At 40.4% G+C, this 23,993-nt stretch overlaps 1 protein-coding gene across 5 annotated transcripts in view; it reads left to right on the top strand.

Moving 5' to 3' along the window:
- The window catches only part of LOC140205870 (peroxiredoxin-1-like), a 36,532-nt gene extending 15,300 nt beyond the window's left edge, over window positions 1-21,232 (top strand). For all 5 annotated transcript variants that reach the window (XM_072273680.1, XM_072273679.1, XM_072273677.1 and 2 more), the window contains 3 exons: window positions 1,472-1,594; window positions 16,754-16,884; window positions 20,728-21,232. In XM_072273680.1, the coding sequence (XP_072129781.1) occupies window positions 1,472-1,594; window positions 16,754-16,884; window positions 20,728-20,813 (340 nt within the window). In that variant the 3' untranslated portion in view covers window positions 20,814-21,232. The remainder of the gene's footprint in view (window positions 1-1,471; window positions 1,595-16,753; window positions 16,885-20,727) is intronic.
- The last annotated feature ends 2,761 nt before the right edge of the window (window positions 21,233-23,993 follow it).

Genomic DNA, 23,993 nt, shown 5'->3' with positions numbered 1-23,993 from the left:
GTCCCAACACCAACTCCTGCAGAACAGCACTTGAACTTGCAGCTAACCAGTAAAGACCTCTTTATTCCCACTCTTTGCTTTCTGCCAGTCAGCTAATCTTCCATCCATGCTAGTATCTTCTTGTGATACCATAGGCACTTATCTTGTTTAATAGCCTTGTCAAAGGTCTTCTGAAAATCCAAGTATGCAACATCAACCAATTCTTCTTGGTCTATCCTGCCCATTATTTCCTCAGAAGAATTCCAACAGATTTGTTCGGCAAGATTTCCCCTTAAGGAAACCATGCTGACACTGGCCTTTATTGTCAAGTGCCTCCAAGTACACCAAAATCTAATCCTTAATAATGGACTCCAAAATCTTACCAACCGCTGAAGTCAGGCTAACTGGCCAATATCTATCTTTGGACCTTTCAGCTTCCCAAGCACCTTCTCCTTAGTGATAGCAACAACTCTGACTTCTGCTTCTTGACAGTCTTGAATTTCTGGCATACGCTTGGTGTCTTCCATAGTAAAAGCTGATGCAAAATACTTACTGAGTTTGTCAGCCATTTCTGTGTCTGCTAATGCTGTCTCTTTTAGTGTCTTTTTCTAGTTGTCTGATATCCTCTCTTTTATATTATTGGCTAGCTTACCTCCATTTTTCAATTTTTCCTCTCCTTATTGCTTTTTCAGTTGCCTTCTGATGGTTTTTAAAAACTGCCTAATCCTCTACTTTCCTATTAATTATTGCTATGTTGTATGCCCTCTCTTTTGCTTTTATTCTGTTTGACTTCCCTTGTCAGCTATCGTTGCCTCATTCTCTATTTAGAATGCTTTTTTCATCCTGCACTTTTGAATTGAAAATTGTTTTCCTTGTTTCAGTTTTTACATTTACTTATGTTTGTAAACATTTGTGACTTTGATCTATTTAGTTCTATATTTCTGCATTTTGCTTTGTCTGTAAAGCCTGAAGTGTTATGGGCACTGTAACTCAGTACTTTTCTACTGTGTTCTATTATCAATGATGAATCCCCTTATCTCACTGGTTCAGACTGGTTTCTGGTATAAAGAAAGAGCATGAGAGCAAGGCCATTGTTACTTGCTGTACCTTGCCAAACCATACCGTACATTGCTGTTCCTTGTTGCCTAATCTGTATTCTCATGTACATCTAATAAATACAGGTGAAACTGTAAGATTAGTCCCTTGTGCTTGACTTCTGAAGAAGCTTCTGGATCACACATCACCATATTCAAATAAAAGAGAATGATCCTAGTTTCTCCCATATGTTCTCTTAACCAAAATCCCTCATCCCTGGGATGACTTTGGTAAATTTCTTAGGCATCCTTACATAAAGTGGTCATTAAAATGATGGTCAAATAGAATTTCTATATATAGTTTACAAAATGAGCTTCCCTTAATTGTATATGTATTTGCAAAATTTACTTTACTCATTTCACCTAAATACAATTAAAACTGTTTTTGTATTTAATAGGATCAACACCCCGAGAAAGCAAGGAGGACTTGGTCCAACAAAAATCCCCTTGGTGTCAGATCTTCGTCACACAATCTCCTTAGATTATGGTATCTTGAAGGAGGATGAAGGCATTGCTTTCCGGTCAGTTGCTGGGAAGGGAGTAGATGAACAAATGTAGGGTAAAATTGAATATGGAGTAAGATATAGAATAGAAATCAAAAGCTAATGCACTGTAAACTACAAAACTAGCACTGTGTACGTAATGCATACCTGCTTATCCTTTTGTTCTTTAAGAATAGTGTTCTACTCTGCTGTTTAAGAATCATGCCTTGATAATCTCATTAGTGCATACTATTTGTTTGCAGCTTCATAGTATTGTGCAACTATGAAACTGAGTTATGGGTATTGATAAAAGACTTCTACTTTTAACGTAACAAAAGGTCAATGCTTTACCTCATGAATAAAAGCTACCTTTTAAAGATTTTGATAATCATTATCAAATTGGTACATTAGTAGCTGTACCCACAGTCACTGCTTTAGACATCAGATCTGTATTCAGGAGAGTTACTTGTTTGTTTGTCCATCATGCAAAGATGAGAGCCACTCTAGTCATCTGCAATTTGTGGGGGCTGAACTAGTCTGAGGGTAGAGGTGAATCTATGCTTGAAATATTCTTTGGCAGTGTGGACAAAAGATAGCAGCCTCCTTGGGTTGGGGGTTGCTGACTTGGGCTTTCCTAGCCAGCCTATGTCTCGGTTGAAGTTGTCCTTACTGCCTTGTGTCACTGCACCCTTATGGAGGGTGGAGTGCCACTCAACCCAATCCTGGGCAATATGTTGCCATGTGTCTGGATTGATGCTAAAGGCTTTTAGTAAAGTTTGCAGGGTGTCTTCATAGCATTTCCTTTGGCCTCCATGGGAACACTTCCCTTTCTGTAGTTTGCCATAAAGCAATTTCTTAGGCAGCCTATGGTCTGGTGTAAAGCTACGTGGTCTGCCCAATGTAACTGGGACTGGATCTGGATAGTGTAGGTACTGGGAAGGTCCACTTTGGTAAGTACCTCAGTGTCAGGGATTTTGTCTTGCCACTTAATGTTGAGGTTTCTGATGTGGCATGTGTGCAAATGTTTCAGTTTCTTCGGGTGCCATTGGCACACTGTCCATATTTTGTAGGCTTAAAGTAGAGTGGGAAGTACTATGGCCCTATACACCTCAACTTCACCTGTAGACTTGTGCCTCTCCTGTTTCAGACATTTATATAAGGTCTGCTGAAGGTTACACTTGCCTTGGCAATCCTGGCACTTCATCACCAGTGACAATGCTCTGGGATGGTGTGCTGCCAAGTCATGTGAATCTGTTCATTGGGTTGAGTCTTTGACTGTTTGGCTAGATGTATGATTTCCCTGGAACTGACTGATGCATTACTTCAGTCTTGGTGTTGATGGTAAGCCCGAAGTTGGTACATGCATCAGTAAACTTATCAACACAGTGCTGCATATTATTGTTTTTAACCAGCCTTGAGGGCACAGTCATCAGCAAAAAGAATCTCTAGTGATGTCTGTCATAATCTCAGTTTTTGCTTGGAGCCACCTGAGAATGAACAGTTTCCCATTGGTGCAGAATCTGATGCTGAAGTCCATGTTTTTGCCTCAGAAGACATCAGTTAACCTGGTGGAAAACACCAGACTGAATAGCATTGGTACCAAGACACAGCCCTACTTGATCCCATTCTAAGACAGGGAAGGACTTGGATGTCTCACCATTGTCCTGAAGCCTAGCTTGCATGCCATCATGGAAATACTACATCATGGGCATCCATACTTCGCCATGATCTTCCATAGATCCTTTCTGCTAATAATATCGAAGGCCTTAGTTAGGTCAGCGTTTTGCTCCTGACATCTCTCTTGCAGTTGCCTTGCAGCAAGCACATGTTGATAGTTCCACGTTCTTTCTGGAATCCATACTGGCACTCTGATAGGAATCTCCGGTCACGGTATGAAGTGAGACGGTTAAGAAGAAGTCTGGTGAAGATTTTGCCTGTGATAGACAACAAGGATATTCCCGAATAGTTGGCATCGGATTGTCGGTTTACCAATAGGTCTATCTTTAAATTCTCGTGGAATTGTCTGTTACTGCCACATAAGTTGGAAGAACTTTTCTCTAGCATTGCTCTACCTTTCTTTTAGGCCTCAGCTAGTATTGCATCTGATCCAGGCACCTTGCCACTAGAGAGCTGAGGTATTACCTTCTGGGTCTCTGCTAATGTTAGTGGAACATCCATTGCTTCATTGATAGGTACTTGGGGCGGGTGATCGATGGCTTTGTCATTTATAGCTGAAGGATGATTTAGAACACTGTTAAAGTGCTCAGCACTTCAATTCTATGAAGAATTTTCTTGGTCCATGATCAGCATTTTCCTATTAGCACCAAGGAGAGGGGATGACCCTGATGATGTGGGGCCATAGACTTTTTTTAGTGCAGCGTAGAATTTCTTTAAATCATACCCATCTACAAATGACTGGATCTTATCAGCTTTATTGATCAATCAGGAATCCTGCACTTGGCACACTTTGTGTTGTACGGTCCCTTGTATGTTATTGAAGGCATCCTTCTATGAGATGGACTTGGGATCGCTGAGGAAAGCTTTGTGGAGACCATGTTTCTCATCTAACGGTTGTTTGATGTCAACACAGTTTTCATCAAACCAGTCCATAGAACATAGAAAAACTACAGCACAACACAGGCCCTCCGGCCCACAAAGCACTGTGCTGAACATGTACTTACTTTAGAAATTACCTGGGGTTACCCACAGCCCTCTGCTTTTCTAAGCTCCACATACCTATCCAGGAGTCTCTTAAAAGACCCTATTGTATCCGTCTCCACCACCGTCGCCAGCAGCCCATTCCACGCACTCACCACTCGGGTTTTTTAAAAAAAAACAACTTACCTCTGACATCTCTGTACCTACTTCCAAGCACTTTAAAACTCTGCCCTCTCATGTTAGCCATTTCATCCTTGGAGAAAAAGCCTCTGACCAGCCACACAATCAGTGTCTCCTATCATCTTGTACACCTCTTATCAGGTCACCTCTCATCCTCTGTTGCTCCAAGGAGAAAAGGCCAAGTTCACTCAACCTATTCTCATAAGGCATGCTCCCCAATCCAGGCAACATCCTTGTAAATCTCCTCTGCACCCTTTATATAGTTTCCACATCCTTCCTGTAGTGAGGTGACCAGAACTGAGCACAGTACTCTAAGTGGGGTCTGACTAGGGTCCTATATAGCTGCAACATTACCTCTCAGCTCTTAAACTCAGTCCCACAGCTGATGAAAGCCAATGCGCCATGTGCCTTCTTAACCATAGGGTCAACCTGCGCAGCAGGTTTGAGAGGCCTATATCCCTCTGATCCTCCACACTGCCAAGAGTCTTACTATTAATACTATATTCTGCCATCATAATTGACCTACCAAAATGAAGCACCTCACACTTATCTGGGTAGAACTCCATCTGCCACTTCTCAGTCAACTTTTGCATCCTATCAATGTCCTGCTGTAACCTCTGACAGCCCTCCACACTATCCACAACACCCCCAATATTTGTGTCATCAGCAAATTTACTAACCCATCCCTCCACTTCCTCATCCAGGTCATTTATAAAAATCATGGAGAAGGGGTCCCAGAACAGATCCCTGAGGCACACCACTGGTCACGGACCTCCATGCAGAATATGACCCGTCTACAGCCACTCTTTGCCTTCTGTGGGCAAGCCAATTCTGGATCCACAAAGCAAGGTCCCCTTGGATCCCATGCCTCCTTACTTTCTCAATAAACCTTGCATGGGGTACCTTATCAAATTCCTTGCTGAAATCCATATACACTACATCTGCTGCTCTACCTTCATCAACGTGTTTAGTCACATCCTCAAAAAATTCAATCCAGCTTGTAAGGCACAACCTGCCTTTGACAAAGCCATGCTGACTATTCCCAATCATATTATGCCTCTTCAAATGTTCATAAATTCTGCTTCTCAGGATCTTTTTTCCATCGACTTACCAACTACTGAAGTAAGACTCACTGGTCTATAATTTCCTGGGCTATCTCTACACCCTTTCTTGAATAAGGGAACAACATCTGCAACCCTTCAATCCTCCGGAACTTCCCTTCTCCCATTGATGGTGCAAAGATGATTGCCAGAGGCTCAGCAATCTCCTCCCACAGTAGCCTGGGGTACATCTCGTCCGGTCCTGGAGACTTATCCAACTTGATGCTTTCCAAAAGCTCCAGCACATCCTCTTTCTTAATGTCTATACACTCAAGCTTTTCAATCAGCTGTAAGTCATCCCTGCAATCGCTAAGATCCTTTTACGTAGTGAATACTGAAGCAAAGTGTTCTTTAAGTACTTCCGCTATCTCATCCATTTCCATACATACTTTTCCACTGTCACACTTGATTGGTCCTATTCTCTCACATCTTATTCTCTTGCTCTTCACATATAGAATGCCTTGTGGTTTTCTTTAATCCTGTTCACCAAGGCCTTCTCATGGACCCTTCTCCTCTCCTAATCTTATTCTTAAGCACCTTCCTGCAAGCCTTATAATCTTCTAGATCTCTATCATTACCTAGTTTTTTTGAACCTTTTGTTAAAAACCTTGTTTTTTGAAGCAGTCCTTGTGCTTTCTATTACAGGCCTCATAACCAGTGCAGCTCTGTTGCAGATCAGCTCTTGAAGGGTTGACCAAGCAGTTTCCACATTCTGATTGTCCAGAGTGGTAGAGTTTAAGTGGTCTTCTTGAGTTTCAACCCAAAAAATACTGTTTTATGTTGCTACTTCTCATCTTGGAGAGGTTCAGCTGTTTTGGGTCTTTCTTTTCTTGTGGGTGTCTCTTGGGCTGAATATGAATGTTCAGTTTAGAAATGATGAGATGGTGGTCTGTCCAGCGTTCAGCATCGCACATAGATTTTGTCACTTGCATCCTGCCTGTCTCTCTTCCTGATGATGAAGTAGTCAGTTAGATGCCAATGCTTAGAGTGGGGAAGTCACCAGTGATAATAAGTTCTTTGTTTTGGAAATAGTGGCAATAACTGATTGCAGTTCTTCATAAAATTTTTCAGTGACATCTGGGTTGATCATGGACACGTGTTGACAATAGTGATAGAGGGAGTTTTATGGCCATGAGCCGGTCATTCACACCTCTTGGAGGGTCCAGCAAGCATGTCAGCATTCTCTTGTCTTCACTGCAAATCCAAACCTAGCCTCACATCAGTCTCAATTTCCTCTTCCACTCCAAAAGAATGTTCATCCTGTGCCCTTTTCACAAAGTTGGCCCTCTCCTGAAAGCCAGGTCTCACTCAGGGCTGCGATATCAATGTTGTGTCAGGCTGGTTCTCCTTATTAAAGTTCTCCTCTGAGATCTGTCAACATTGACTCTAACTATGTGGACACCCCACACACTGATGCCCATGACGTCCTTTGTGCCTCATGCTCTGACTGCTTCACAGCATCTTGCTGGGTGTGCCTTCCTGCCCTTTGAGCCAAACTAGTGGTTACCTCTGTGCAGTTGGCTAGGTGCAGTCTTTGCTTGCTTGGGTAGGCAAGCCCAAATTCACCAAGGGTTTAAGAGCCATCAGTTACCTTCACCTGGTTTAGCCCACTCGTCAAGGCAGTTTATCAGGGTTTGGCTTCTGTTGCTAGCAGACAGCTGCTTGGAACCAGAAGTGTGAGTGCTAAGTCGGGACCAATGGTGATGGAGCATATGGGCTGTCAGGGAGTGGTAGCAGTTCTGATGGGGCAGACATGCCGTACTCACTTGGAACATAGGGTGATATGTACCTTAGATGATGTTTCGTGAGTGGTAGACTTCATTTTGTCACCATGTCATACAGTATTGTGCAAAGGTCTCAGGCACATATATGTATATAAAATTTATAGGCACATATAGGATAAGACGTGAGAGAATAGGACCAATCAAGTGTGACACTGGAAAAGTGTGTATGGAACTGGACGAGATAGCAGAGATACTTAATGAATACTTAAGTATTCACTACAGAAAAGGATCTTGGTGATTGTAGGGATGACTTACAGCAGACTGAGAAGTTTGAGCAGAAAGGTATTAAGAAAGAGGATGTGCTGGAGCTTTTGAAAGCATCGAGTTGGATAAGTCACCGGGACCGGACGAGATGTACCCCAGGCTACTGTGGGAGGCGAGGGAGGAGATTGCTGAGTCTCTGGCAATGATCTTTGCATCGTCAATGGGGAAGAGAGAGGTTCTGGAGGATGGAGGATTGCAGATATTGTTCCCTTATTCAAGAAAGGGAGTAGAGATAGCTCAGGAAATTATAGACCAATGAGTCTTACTTCAGTGGTTGATAAGTTGATGGAAAAGATCCTGAGAGGCAGGAATAATGAACATTTGGAGAGGAATATGATTAGGAATAGTCAGCATGGCTTTGTCAAAGGCAGGTCATGCCTTACAAGCCCGATCGAATTTTTTGAGGATGTTACTAAACACATTGATGAAGGTGGAACAGTAGATGTAGTGTATATGGATTTCAGCAAGGCATTTGATAAGGTACCCCATGCAAGGCTTATTGAGAAAGTAAGGAGGCAGGGGATCCAAGGAGACACTGCTTTGTGGATTCAGAATTGGCTTGCCCACAGAATGGTTTAGACGGGTCATATTCTGCAGGGAGATCTGTGACCAGTGGTGTACCTCAGGGATCTGTTCTGGGATCCCTTCTCTTTGTGATTTTTATAAATGATCTGGATGAGGGAGTGGAAGGATGGGTTACTAAATTTGACAATGACACAAAGTTTGGGGGTGTTGTGGATAGTCTGGAGGGTTTGTCAGAGGTTACAGCAGGACATCGATAGGGTTCAACACTGGGCTGAGAAGTGGCAGATGGCGTTCAACCCAGATAATTGTGAGGTGGTTCATTTTGGTAGGTCAAATATTATGGCAGAATATAGTATCAATGGTAAGATGGCAGTGTGGAGGATCAAAGGGATTTTGGGGTCCGAGTCTGTAGGACAGTCAAAACTGCCGCACATGTTGATTCTGTGGTTAAGGCATACGGTGCATTGGCCTTCCATCAACTGTGGGATTGAGTTTAGGAGCCAAGAGCTAATATTACAGCTATATAGGACCCTGGTGAGATCCCACTTGGAGTACTGTGCTCAGTTCTGGTCGCCTCACTACAGGAAAGATGTCGAAACCATAGAAAGGCTGCAGAGGTGATTTACAAGGATGTTGCTTGGATTGGGGAGCATGCCTTATGAGAAAAGGTTGAGTCAACTTGGCCTTTTCTCCTTGGAGTGATGGAGGATTAGAGGGGACCTGATAGAGGTGTATAAGATGATAGGCCTTGATTGTGTGGGTAGTTAGAGGCCTTTACCCAGGGCTGAAATGGCTAACACGAGAGGGCAGAGTTTTAAGGTGCTTGGAAGTAGATATAGAGGAGATGTCAAGGGCAAGTTTTTTTTACGCAGAGAGTGGTGAGTGTGTGGAATGGGCTGCTGGTGACGGTGTTGGGGCAGATATGATAGTGTCTTTTAAGAGGCTCCTGGATAGGTACATGACACTTAGAAAAATAGAGGGCTATGGGTAACCCTAGGTAATTTCTAAAGTTAGGACATGCTTGGCACACCATTGTGGGTTGAAGGGCCTGTATTGTGCTGTTAGTTTTCTATGTTTCTATATAGCTTAGATGCACAGTACTGTAGTAATTTTACATATAGCAGTGTATTTCAGTCCCACAAAAAAAATATCATGATGTATGTGAGTGATAAACCCGATTCTGATATGAGTGCCTGTTGTAGACTGAGTGGGAAGGGGGCAGGGAGAGAAGATTCATGGTTGGGAAAATGGGAAAGCAGAGGGGAGGGGATGTGAAGCACCAGAGAGAGGTTCTGTAATGGTCAATAAACAAATTATTTGGAATCAAGTGACCTTGCCTGGAGTCTCAGGGCTGGGTGTGTCTGCATCTGTGCCAACCCCCACCCCTGATACTCCACTGCCACTTGTCCAAAATCCTGTTCTCTGTGCTCCACCCTCACCATTCCCAACATCCTTTGCTCCCACCAGATTTACAAACTCGTTATCTGCTCCATGTTGACAAATACGGTACAGTGCAAAATGTCTTGGCCATCCTGGCTATATATAGCTAGCACCTCACTAAAGAAAAGGAAAGTAAAACTAGGCAGACAAAGCACATCTGGGTCTTGTGTCTTTCTTTTCATTAGTTTCTGGAGTTATGAAACATAACAGTGTTGTCGTGGAAGTTTTAAAATGAATCCGAGATGACTGCTTACCAGTTGAAGTGCAGCAAGTGTTTCTTCAGAAGGGGAGAGAGATGGGCAAGTTTTTTTTAAAAAAACAGGCAGAAAATGGACAAAATTAACAAGCAAAATGTACGGCCAAGGGTTCATAAACAGTGAGCACCGGGTGATGATGATACATTTTTTTAAAAAAAGCAGAAAGGACTGGCTCTACTGTTCAACTGCACACAGATAATTGGATTTTGTATACTGAAGGAATTGAGCAGTATTTTAAAGCAAATGGAATGGCTAATAAGACGTGTGCCAGTGCTGCTGAGTGCAGTAACTGGAAAGCATACAGTTTGCTGAGAAGTTTACCTGCTCTAACCAAACCAGCCGAAATAAGCTTTGCTGATATCTTGAACATAATGCAGGAACGTTTAGAACTGAAACCATTGTTGATTACAGAACACTTTTTAGGCTTCATTAGTGAAATCAAAACGAAGACGACTGCATTTCGGCTTGCATGGCTGAATTGAAGAAATTGTCAGTTCAATAAAGGGCTTAATGATACAACGAGAGCTCGATTAGTTTGTGGATTCTTACAAGAACACATTCAAAAACTACTCCTAACTGAAGCACAACTAACATTTAAAAGAGCAGTTGAAATCACTTTATCAATGGAACAGAGAGACAATTGAGTGGCAGTCAGGAATGAAAGTGAGCGTGAACAAAATTGCAATGTTTAAACAGAAATCTGCTTTCCCAAACAAATTGTGGAGCCATTGTGGCTGGTGCTCACATACATTAGAACAATGCAGGTGTAAAAACAAACTTGCAGAAAGTGCAATGAAGTAGGACATATACAAAGAGCAGACAAAAGCAAATGGACTGCACAAGGAAGAAAAAAAGCTAAAATGTCAAGTTGCAGTTTTCAAAAAGGGCACTAATAGGATGAGGAGAAGTTAGGAAAGATGGCACCAGCGGGTTTTTGCAGATCCCGGCAACAACTTTCAATTTCTCCACGAAACAGTTTATTCTCCTTGTGTTTTTCTTTTCAGGGTCGTTGGGTTCTGCTGGAGTCTATGATCTGCAGCTCAAACTACGTTTTTTTTTGCAAGCGGTGGATCTTCAGATCAGCTGTGTGGCCTGATGCTTTGCTATCTCCAAGAGTGGCCTGGAATATGTGTGCCTTCGGGGAGTAGCCCTGTAGGCGATCCAGTTCCTTGCCAATTGTGCAGACTGATACGTCGTGGAAGACTGAAACATTGAGATAGCATGTGCCATACTCGAATGCTCTCGCTCTCTCTCTCAGCCTGTTGGTCCTTGGGTTGGGGGGGCTTGGAATAGTGACATGGAAGACTGTAACAGCGGAACAGCGAGTTGCTATACTCCACTGTCACTGTTGCAGGAGAGCAACTTCTCTATCCCTCAGTGAAGAGAGAGAAAGCTTATCTGAGATACTGAAGCGCTGGGTTATGGACTAAAGTCTTTGATGGACTGTAAATCAAGTTCTCTTTGCGGGCTGTTGCTTGCATGGTGGGGGTGGTGGTAGAGGTCGATGTTTCTGCAGCACTAGTGGGGGATGGGGAGGATGATGGTCAATGCTTCTGCTGCTTGTGCGATGGGAAGGGGGGGCCTCAGGGTTCTGATGTTTCCATCATTTATTCTATGGAGTGTCTTGTTTCTTGGATGTCTACAGAGAAAGAATTTCAGTTAATATATTGTATACATACTCTGATATTAAATTGAACCATTTGAATCTGCATGCTGTAATGAAAAATCTGATGATGTTGAGCGTGACACAGGATGTATAGCCTTGAGATTTACAATGTGAAAATTAACAACAGACAAGCAATATGACTTGGACCAGAAGTGAACATAACGAGTTTGAACAGCATTTCAAAGATACTGAACTGAAGCCTGCAGATATCCAATTAAGAACTTCTACTGGATAAAAGATAGTTCCTCTGTATGAAATATGTAACAGTGAAGTACAACAACCAGTCAGCTACGTTGGGCTTGTTTTTGATAAAAACAGGAGCTTTCGCATTATGGAGCCGTGATTAGCAAAGGCAACTACAGCCTTATTAGAGATCCATCCACCATTTGCCAAAGCAGCGTTTAAGGATGGCATTGGAAAGCTCAAGCACATCAAGGGCAAAGTAGTTTCAAATGAATGCCACACCCAAGTTTTAGAAATCCCATCAGGTTCCTTACACCATCTGTGATAAAGTAGCCAGTGAGCTAGATCTCATGGAGACTGAAGAAATTCTTTCTAAGATTGAGTGGAGCCCATAGGCAATGTCAGTGGTCCCAGTAGCCAGAAAGGATGGGTCTGTCAGATCTGTGGTGATATTAAGGTTACCATCGCCCCAGTACTGAAAGTAGATCAGTACCCTCAGGATAGAGGATAACTTGGCAAACCTTTCTGGAGGGAAGCACTTCAGCAAAGTGGACTTAGCTAAGGACTACCTACTGATGGAGATAGAAGAAATTTTTCTCACCATAAACACTCAAAGGGCTTTATCACTATAATAGATGTTGCAAGGCTGCACAGACACTCTGTTACCTGAATAACATCATTGTTACTGGTGAGCATGACATCTCCAAAATCTCAAAACTGTTAAAAAGATTAGAAAATTATAAGTTCAGAGTATGATGTGACAAATGTGAATTCTTTAAATCAAACATCACTTTGGTCACACCATTGACATGTAAGATGACACAAGCGTGCTGGAAAACAGTGGTGGATGCCCCAAGGCCAAAGGACGTGTCACAGTTATGCTTTTTTTTAAGGATTTCTTTGTCAAGTACTATAAAATAGGTTCCTTCCAAACCTGGTTATTGTACTCCACCCCTTGAACTCTGCCTTTTGGAATCTTCCTGATCTGTAGGTAAAGGGAATGGTGATATCAGACACTGCTTTATTCACACATTTTGATCCACATCGTCCATGAGGTTTGCCTTATGGTATATGTGCAGTCATGTCACATCTTATGAGTGATAGAAGTGAACACCCCATAGCTTCTGCATCATGTTCCCTTACTAATGCAGAGAAAAATTATGCACAAATTGATAGAGGCCTTGAATCTGGTTTGGGGTGTAAAACATTTCAATCAGTACCTGTATGAGGGAGAGTTCATCTTTATTACTGAGAGTTGCACCATCCAAGCTGAGAGCTAAAGTGTTGGAGGATCTACATGCTGGTCATCTCTGCGTGGTTAAAATGAAAGATTTGGCTCGAAGGGGTGTCTGGTGGACTGGGATAGATCAGATTAAGCAGCTTGCCATGCGCTGTTTGGGATGATTACACATCCAGAAGATGCCATGAACATTTCCTCTTCATCACTGTGAATGGCATGCATTGCCCTGACAGAGGATTCATGTAGATTTTGCCAGAGCATTTATGAGCCCAAATTTCTTGATAGTAGCTATAAAGTGGCCAGAAGTGTTCCCAATGGCCTCCAATACAACCTCGCACACTGATGTGTTGAAAAGAACTGATGTTCCAGCACACTTAGTCGGTGACGATGGACTACATTTTGTAGCAAAACAGTTTCAGTCGTTCCTGAAAATGAATGGAAAAAGACATTACATCTGCACCATACCACCCAGCTACAAATGGCTTGGTGGAAATGTTTGCTCAGAGTCAGACAATGTATTGTGAGCAATGTCAGCACAACGCATTACACTGCCACTGAATCAGAAGCTCACCAATTTCCTTCATTTATATTGCAATGCAGTACACGCCATGACCAACAACTCACCAGCTATGCTGTTCCTGGGTTGTCCCTTGTGCTATACTGTTCCTGGGTGGTCCCTTGTGCTATGCTGTTCCTGGGTGGTCCCTTGTGCTCAAGCATGAATCTCCTCAAACAGCTGAGACAAATTGAAGGCTCCTCAAACATGGATGAGAAAATACACCAGCACCTCTACTCTCAAGACGCCAAAGAAATTTGCCATGTTCTCTTTGACTCTCACCAATTTTTTTTTATAGATACATCATAGAAAGCATGCTATTCCTAATGCATCATGGCAGATGCTGTGCCAGAAATGTCAAGAAGCTGCAGAGAGATTTGAACACAGATTAGCACACCTTGGACATCAGCCTCACATCCATGGACTCTACACACACTTCTCGCTGCTTCTCCAAAGCAGCCAATGTAATCAGCAACCCCACCCACCATTCTTTCGTCTCTTCCCTCCGCCCCCAATTGAGCAGAAGATAGAACTTGAAAACATGTACCACCAATTTCAAGAATAGCTACTGTCCCACTGTTGTATGGTCTTCTAGTTTGATAAGATGGACTCTTGTGTCTGCCTGCACTGTACCCTCTCTGTATTATGGAACATTTTATTCTGCATTCTTTTAGGGTTTTCCTTATACAATCGTAGTGCATTAATGTAATGAAATAATTTATGAATTGCTTGAAAAATGTTTTTTTCTGTATCTCAGTATATGCGAAAACAATAAACCAATTTATTATTGCAGCAGCAGAGTAAACTTTGGATTGCCATGCTAACTGAGTGAGGCTGCCTTAATTTAAATGAAGAATTTCAATAATTCTGCAGTAAAATGATCATAACTTATAGAGGCTTCTTTGTAGCAAGGGTCTTTCTGGCTTAGCCTGCATTCAGAAGCAAGTATGTAGCTTACGGTCTTCTTGGTGTGAATGTCAGGCAGGCAAGTACCTAGTACAAGCCTTGCGTGAGAATCATTTGTATAGGTAAGTGTATAGTTGTGTCAGGGTTCTTGGAGCATCTGCTAGAAAGTAACTGCTGCATTGGCAATCTTTCACATGTCGTATCACCATAAGTAAATTGACGCTTTGATATTACATGTGATCATAATTGATCCTCAGAGTAAGTGTACATGGAAAATGGGAGTTTATTAGATCGTGTGGAATGAATTGGAACTGGTGCAACTTTCACTTGATCTGTATACTGTGTCATCCTTGTACCTTTAGAACTGTAAGTTCAGAAGACACAACAGTTTGAAAAGAGGCCTTTATGACTGGAAGCAGAACCAGTTGATGTGCTTTTGGGAATATCTAGCCAATGAGGGCATATCTGGAAAGGCCTTTCTTTGACATTGTCTGGTGTCAATCTTTTCATCCTCCTTTCTACAGGTAGTTCAGAACAGGAAGAAGTAAAAGCTTTTTCCCTTATAGTGGCCAGGTTGTAAGTGCAACTGATGACAATTTCTGAGATGTTCTATTGAGTACTGCAGGGAATTTCCTAATTTGACCAGCTGCTAGAAGTTCATCTTGATAAGCCTGATTGCACTTTCCATTACCAGTGTTATTAGTGTTCTGTAGTATAACTAGCAGCTTAGGAAAAAGGGAATATCCCATGGCTCCAAGAGCTTCCATTCTAGTTAGCATGGTTTAGTATGAGTAACCTGTCTATGTCGAGAAGCCATTTTATAGTTCTGTTCATTGAGTGTTAACATTGATGCCATCAGTTCTGGGCAGGACTGCCATCGTTTGCCACTGTGTAGTAATTGGGGTGGTTGATGAAAGGAGCTGCAGACATCCATACTAGATCTACTGAATCTAGTTGGAACTGTCTAGATTAAACTTCTGCAGTTGATTAACAGATAATGCTGAGAAATCTGCTTGCTGAAATTGTACCAGGTTAGATCTGGTTTAGAATCAACGACTCTTGTATCAGTTTTCTACTTATAATTCAAGTAAAAACAACAACTTATATATGTGTTTCAGATGCTGGTCATGGAGGATTCAGAATATTAGTCTGTTATAGTACTGTGCTGTGATATACAGTATATTAGTTGCAAAATAAAGTACCCAAAAAAAAAGTTACAGGTGATATACATAAAAATAGCTAATATAAATATTTTTGCATAAATTATTTGTACAATTAAATTCATTATATTTTTATTTCTTTAAATATATTCACAAATATTCAAGCTGCTTTGACAGCCAGATCAGGCTAGGTTTGGTTCATCAGCTTCCAAAAACATCTGAAGGATTTGTGAACATTGAGACCTGCACTGTGCAGGGCTTGGACAATCAGATTGGAAGTGGCTTCCTTTGTGAACAGCTTTACAGAAATTGTGTTAATATATTTCTCGTATTCAAATTAATATTAATTACATATGTACGGAAAACAAAACAGATCTAGCTCTAAATCCAGGGATACATCTAATCTCAATTTTTCCTCATGCAGAAAGGTTCATAAGCCTTCAATCTCTGTTTTTTGCCTGTCAGTTTCATTCCTGTATATACTATCACATGCCACTTTTTGATGCAAGATTATTGTTTTAACATCCAATGAAAATGCATGTGATCCACTGAAATTCTTTTGTCAAATTGGCATAATGTGTGAGTATAGACAAGCACTGGCATGGTGGAAGTACATTTCATAGCCAACCAATTTACTGCTCTTTAATTATACTTTCAAAGTATAATTAAACATCTAAGTCTAGAAGATGATTGTCTTCTAGATTTAGATGTCAGATGTTCAGTGCCTTCATGCGTATAACTGTAATTAAAGTAATGTTGTGAATTCCTCTGCTAAAATTCTGTTGCTTCTTTTCTTTTCCATTGCTGCTACTCATCATTACTAGAACAAAAGTTTGTCTTCTTCCCAGGGACTTGGAGCATGAATGTGTGATAGCATCTCATACTTAAATTAAAAGACAATTATCTTCCATCCCAGTGTCCCTTGCTAATCATTCGGTATGACTCTGTGATCTAATTTATTCAATGCCGAATTAATAAAATGTGGCTTACATTATCTTTCCTCATTTGCCATTATATAATCATTGCGCTTTATATATTCTATTGTCATTTATATATTCTAACATCTGTGATCATCAGAAAATTTCTCCAAATGTAAGTTCCAAGTAACTAACATCATTAATAGCTACTCTTTGTTAAATGTAGTACATAAAATCTTCAATAAGATTTTAGCCTTTGTTTGAGGAGTCATTTTGAAAACTGGTAAACTAGATGTTATACATTCAGCAACAATTGTTTTCATTTTGAATGTTGTTTAAGTATAATCACTTTGTTCTCCCAGAGGTTTGTTCATCATTGATAATGCTGGTATACTGCGTCAGATAATGATCAATGACTTGCCTGTTGGGCGTTCAGTGGATGAAGTGATGAGGTTGGTTCAAGCATTCCAATTTACAGATGAACACGGGGAAGGTAATGTATATTTGTCATGAGTACTGTAAAAGACACTTGCCTAGAAATTTTGTTACATGGAGTACTGCTTTTGTGCAGTATATGCTAGAATTTTATTGAAAACCTTATTGTTCATTTTGCTCCAGAACATGCAGAAATAAATCTGAGGCTTGTAATTTGCTTGGAAGTTCTGATTGTGCAGTGCACTGGCACATTGATGACATTATATGGCACCAACACATAGTATATACCATGTGCCATTCATGTGAAAACAGTTGCAATACATGATAAAAACTATAAATTACGATAAGAAGTGTATATATAAAATTAAATAAATGGTGCAAAAGGGAAAAATATTGAGGTGGTGTTCATGGGTTTCATTGTCCATTCAGCAACCTGATGGCGCAGGGCAAGAAGCTGTTTCTGAAAAGTTAAGTGTGTGTCTTCAGTTCCTGTCCTACCTCCCTAATGGTAGCAATGAGAAGAAGGCATACTCTGGGTGATGGGGTTCCTTAATTGTTGATGCCGCCTTTCTGAGGCATCGCCTTTTGAAGCTGTCCTGGGTGCTGGAGAAGGTATTGCCCATGATGAAGCTGAGTTGGAATGCTCTCCACAGTTTATCTGTAGAAATTTGCAAGTGCCTTTGGTGACATACCAATTCTAATGAAATATACCCTCTGTCATGCCCTCTTTGTAATTGCATCAATACGTAGGGCCAGAATAGATTCTCAGAAATGTTACATCCAAGAACTTGGAACTGTTCACCCTTTCCACTTCTGATTCATCAAGGACTGGTGTGTGTTCCCTTGACTTCTCCTTCCTGAAGTCCACAATCAATTCCTTGGTCTTACTGACGCTGAATGCAAGATTGTTTCTGCAACGCCACTCGACCAGCTGATCTGTCTTGCTCTCGATCTGTACGTCTCCTCACCACCATCCGAAATTGTCAGAAAATTTATAGATGGTGTTTGAGCTGTGCCTAGCCACACATTTGTGGGAATAGAGCAGTGGGCAATGCACCCATTCCTGAGGTAATTATTGTACAAAACATAATTTGGTTTGCTATGCTCTGCAAGTTCATAATGCCAGTCTTAGAACATAGAACATTACAGTACCACGATATACCTTCGACCACGATGTACTGACCAACCATAAGACCTTGTGAAGAAGAATTTACTTGTGATAATCTCACTCACCCTTCACAAAAACAATGTTAATTAATATCAGTTTATCATGCACACTTAGAACTAAGGTCTGGAACAAACTTTGATTTTTTATTGCTGATATTGATTTTAGATACAGTATAGCTTCCTCTTTATTGTCAAATTGAAGATGGCACCAAGCTGCGGCTCAGTTTTAATTGTTTTTGGTGTCTTTTTTTAAGCTCCTAGGGATGATTTTGGGGACAGAGGGGAATTGGGGGTCAAGTTAGGGTTTAAGGACAGGGATATGGAAGAATCAGACGACTGGCCAGAGTTTTAGTCTCTGCCCTGCATTCAGAGGCCAGCAATGCAGAAGCAGGATATCCATGGATCGGGCCAGGATGGCAAGCTGGCAGACCAGTGTGGCGAGGGATAGTGGCAAACACCCTGGGACAGTGAATTGTCAGAAGGTTCTGGAGTTGGAGTTCCATGCAGGGTAGTAGCTATGAGGTCTGAAGGCCTCCTGGATTTGTGAATTGGTGAGGCCAGATTTTGAGGCCTAGTGTTCAGTGATCGGCTGGTCTTGGAGTCAGTGCTGAAGATTGAGACCCAAGCATCGAATTGGAAATCTGGAAATTGAGCCTGTTGGCTGGAGCTCCATTACTGTGAATTGCTGCAATTGACCAAGGTATCGAAGGCCCAATGTCTGCGAGTGAGTCTGAATCCAAGGTCATTGGAGGGTGAAGAAGACGGCCTGTCCTGGGAATAGAGAACTATATATGTGCATGGATGGGAGGGAGAAAGGAACTTGTTTTGCTGTTGTTCATTTGTTGCTTCTTGTGTTCTGTGTTTTCTGCCAAACATTGTGGGCATGCTATGTTGGCGCAGAATGTGTGGCGACCCTCCTAGATTGCCCCCAGCACACCCTCGGGTGTATTGGTTGCTAACTCAAACAATGCATTTCACTTTCTTTTTCGATGTACAAATGATAAATAAATTGGAATCTTCAAATAATTTAAAAGAAAATTCTTGAACCTCGTTTTCCATTGGTTAATTTTCAGAACAAAGCCTAGCACTATTAGTTTCCAATTGATTATTTGCAATACATTGTATAGGTTGATCACATTGAATTGGGTTCTACCACTTGTTTGGACATAATTTTCGCCAGCCTAATTTCAAATTTCCCGCAATGCTATGCTAACATGTCACCACTGTCTTGATGCTGCCATTAGTAAAATCAGTTGTTGGCACAGATTTTAAATGAAGCAAGTCATTTCTCTGTGTAATTCTCCATTTTTTTTCAGTCATGTCTTTGAATAAAGGAAGTGCTTCTCGTGGTGTAAAGCTGAAACACCATACGTTATCTATACAAGATAAGGTGGAAATTCTGGAAAAACTCAACAGAAGTGTGTCTGTGAAAAGCATATGCAACCTGTATAACATTAGCTCTTCCACAGTTTATGATGGAAAGAAACAAAAAGAAAAGTTGCTCCAGCTGTTTGCTGACAGCGAATCAAAAAGCATGTGCATAAGGAGGACAATGAAGATGTTCATTTCTAGATAAAGTTCTTACTTTTCATTTGTCATTTTTTTCCTTTATTATCCAAGGTGATCATCAAGTGGGTTAGAAGTGTTTATTTATTTAATCTTAACCTAACCACCTGTTATTTGGCAAAATTACTAATCTGGCACTGCACAAGTCTCAATCATTCTAGATTTGTGGTGGTCAACCTGTATTACCAAAGTTAAACATTTAACATTTTATTGTACTATCTGTTTCAGTCCCATCTTTCTGATCTAGCCAGGATGTAGGAATACTTTCCCTTGTTTTATTATGATGCAGGGATGACATTTTTGAGCTGCTTGTTTACTGGATCTCTTGTATTGCACCTTGAGGTACCTGTGTCTTCCAAGCTTAGAAAAATAGAGGGCTGTGGGTAAGCCTAGTAATTTCTAAGGTAGGGACATGTTCGGCACAACTTTGTGGGCTGAAGGGCCTGTATTGTGCTGTAGGTTTTCTATGTTTCTAAGTCATACAGTGAAGTCGTGCAGAAAACTTGGGGCTCAAATTTCTATTGCTTATGACTCTTTAAAATGACTACCTAGTTAAAAGATACCAGCAACTCATTTACTTACTCATTGGAATCGGTGCAGACAGCACTTGAGTTGCTAGGAAATTTTCATCAATCCTATTTAATTTGTTTTAATATGCAAGTGTTGAAGATGAATTGGCTGTGTGTAGTCACTCTAATGAATGCTGGTAACTCATGGCAGTTTCACAGTATATTCAGCCAGAGTGCAGAAACACCTGGAAAATTAACCATTTTGATATAAGGCAGAGCTTCCTAGTTCTCTAATAATATAAGGAATTAATTTATTGGCTTTTTGTGAGCACCAATTATGCCACCCCTAAAGAATTTGCTATAGCCATTGAAATAGGTTACAAAATTATCATTGGTGCTACATTTTAGGTAGCATCAGATATGCTTTTGATTGTTACTGTTATTCATATATGTGGCCAGAGATGAGCATGGGAGAAGGAAATCTTCTCATGTTAATTTTAGTAAACTGACACCAGTTATCAGGTTGATACCAGCTATCTTTGTATTACCCCACCATGTTTTGGAGAATTGAATATTGCACCAGTGTTTTATGTCCAATAAACATTACTTCTGGACTTTTATAATAGGTAATAACTAATCTGATTTTTTTTTTCTTTCAGTTTGCCCTGCTAATTGGAAACCTGGTGGTGAAACCATAACACCTGACATAGAAAAGAGCAAGAATTACTTTTCAAAACAGAAGTAGTTTTTCTTTCTTTTGCAGTTGAGTGTAACCAGTGTGATATATTAGTTCGTTATATAAGTGAAAACAATTCGTAGTGAGAATGTATTTTGCTAATTTTTTTTTGCTGAGACTAATACTGATAGGAAAAATAAAAGCATTGCACAGTCTTGCTTGATGAGAATATCTATTGAAGTAGTGAGCTTGGAGGTCAGTGTAATAAGTTCCTGGAAAATTGAGTCTTAAGGTTACTGTGCTAATCTCCATGCTTGACCTTCAATTGTTGCTCTTGTTGAGTGATGCTAAGCATCAATGTCTTGCAAAAGTTATGCTGTCTTAATAAAAGTTTTCCTCATTTGATTAGGTGTCGTAGTAATGCCTTTGAATAAACCAATGTTTTGTAGAATTTATTGCATATTTTGTGCATTTATAAATAGAAAATAAATGGGGAAAATTGACTTGTATTGCATTTTTACTTGCATTCATGCATTGATACTTCATCCACTCCTATTGAAGTTGCAATAGAAGATATTGCAAGACCTGGGATACAAATTAGTCTATGCCACTATTATAAATTGGAACTTTTATAGTGTTCAGATTTAAATTTGATTTATTTCAGTGACCTAAAACAGTGTGTGAAACTAGGGAAGTACATCTCCACATCCTGCTCTCTCAGCACCAGTGTTTTCTCTCCTCGCCTGTTTTCGCTCTACACCAAAATGACTGCATCTCCATCAGTGGGTGACAGCATTGGACTAACCTGAGGTGACAAATCCAAGTACCTTCAAGAAATTAACAAGCTATTGTCCTGATGTGACTACAACAACTTGGAGCTGAATGCTCTTAAAACTGTGGAGATGCATATGGACTTCAGGAGAAATGTCTCCTCTCCAGCTAGTCATCATCAACAGCTCTAGTTAGCATTGTTTCAATATTCAGGTTCCTGGACATCATTATTTCACAAGACATCATGTGGGAGAACTATATCCGCTTCATTAACAAAAATGCTCAGCGGGGATGCACTTCTTGCAGTAGTTAGCATAATTCTGTCTTCCTGAGAACATACTGGTGTAATTCCACACTGCCATTGTAGAGAGCATCCTCACATCAGCTATTACTGTCTGGTTTGGTGCAACATCCTCTCACAATATACAAAATCTATAATGAACTATCGGGTCAGCAGAAGAGATAATTGGTTGCAGTACCATTGCTGCAGGATTTGTATGTGTCCAGGAAAAAGAAGCGGGCAAGATAAATCATTGGGAACACGACATACCCTCAAATAGCCTTTTTACAAAAACTATTCTGGAAAGTGCTATAGGTACTTAAAACAAAAGATTCACACTTCTCCCAGTTAATCTGATCAACCATTCTCTTTAGCCCCATCATTGCACAGCACTATAGACACTTAAACCATTTTATAATGCTGTTTACATTGCAAATATATTTATTTATGCACATTTTGTTCCATATCAGTCCTTTAATCTCTATTAGCTTTTTTATATATAATTCATTTTTAATATCATTTTGATTCTTTATAATTGTTGAATGTTGTTTTTTGTTGCATGTTGTACCTTGACCAATTTACTAATGCAAATTCCTAATACATGTAAATATATGTGGCAATTGAAGTTGATCCTTAATCCTAAACCCTTTGTTCCATCTCAAATACTTAACCTTTTAAAATTTCCTTAACATCTACCTCTTTCAGTAAGTTTTTGCTTATAGTTTTTTATATTCTACCCTGCAAAATAACTATGCTGCAATCTCCTAATTCATCCTAAATTCATTTTACTTAGCATCAATCTTTGACTACTAATTCTCCACTAATGCTTCAGTTTTAAAAGTCCTATCACTTAGATCAAATTCTCATATGCCCTCATCTCTTCAAGCCCTTTAGGTCTTCCAAGAATTGTTTAAATCAATAACGTCTTGTGCATTCCTCACTTCTTTTAGGTCTGTGCCTTATTCTGTAATGTGGCCCAGGATCTGCAATTCTGTCCATGATGCACTTCTGCTTTATAGACTTGTAAACCCTGCTGACAAAATGTGCATCAGTTATTTACAGTATTGCAGTTATACACATTGTTTATCTCCATTGGCTTGATGTTTGAATTGCCTTTCGTCCCCCTTTTCTCTCTTCAATCCCTTTATCCTTCTTTCCCACAAACAGTAGGTGTTAATCCATAAGGCTATTTGATGCTATTGTATCTGAAAATAACTTTCTGTGTATGCTCTTCAGTGTGCAGAGCTATTTGAAAATGAACCACAAGGTTGGTCACTGATGAAGGGGTGAAGGAAATCAGGGAAACCCCACATTTTTTATGCAGTTATATTTTTTCCAGAGATTTTTATAATAGGATTTTTCATATTTAAAAATTAAATCATTCAAATTTCATAAGGATTGGAAAATTGGGAATTAATTTGATAGAAAAGGAAATAATGTCCTAACAAATGGTGTAGTTCTAGCCTGAGCTGAATTAGAAACAAAGATTGAGAACATTGTTAATCTTGTTTATCGGTAGCAGTCCCTGTACCCTGTGGTAGGGGTATTAAAATGAGGGTGTAGGTTTAAGGTGAAAGGATGAAGTATTAAAGGGGATTTGAGGGGAAGTTTTTTTTTATTAGTGTTTGATATCTGGAACTTGCAGTTAGCGGAAGTGATGGAATCGGATGCAATCATGTTTAAGAGCCATTTGATAGGCAAAGCATGAAAGGATATGAACCTAATTTAGGGAAGTGGGATTAGTGCATTGGGCAAAATGGATGGCTTCTGCCAAAGCACCTGTTTTGGTGTTCTACAGCTTTACAATTCTAACCAGTTTACAGAGCCCACATCACAGGTGTGTGGGCCATGCTGTGTTCATTCCTTGCCACAGAGTTGGCTCTCTGTGCAATCACAATATGAATTTGTGAGAGATGTGTTGTAAAATGAACTTGTTTGCATTAGACTATAAGGTGCAGAATTAGACTATTAACCCATCAAGTCTGCTCTCCATTCAATCATGGCTGTTTTATTTTCCCTCTCAACCCAATTTTCCTGCTTTCTCCCTATAACTTTTGATGTCTCAGTAGTGAAGAACCTTTCAACTTCTGTTCTAGATATACCCAATGACTTGGCCTCCATAGCTGTCTGTAGCAATAAATTCCACAGATTCACCACCCTGTGGCTAAGGAAGTTCTGCCTCATCTCTGTTCTAAAGG

This window comes from Mobula birostris, chromosome 12, assembly GCF_030028105.1.
Source record: "Mobula birostris isolate sMobBir1 chromosome 12, sMobBir1.hap1, whole genome shotgun sequence".
Taxonomy (NCBI): domain Eukaryota; kingdom Metazoa; phylum Chordata; class Chondrichthyes; order Myliobatiformes; family Myliobatidae; genus Mobula; species Mobula birostris.
This window is presented reverse-complemented; position numbering and strand designations above follow the sequence as displayed.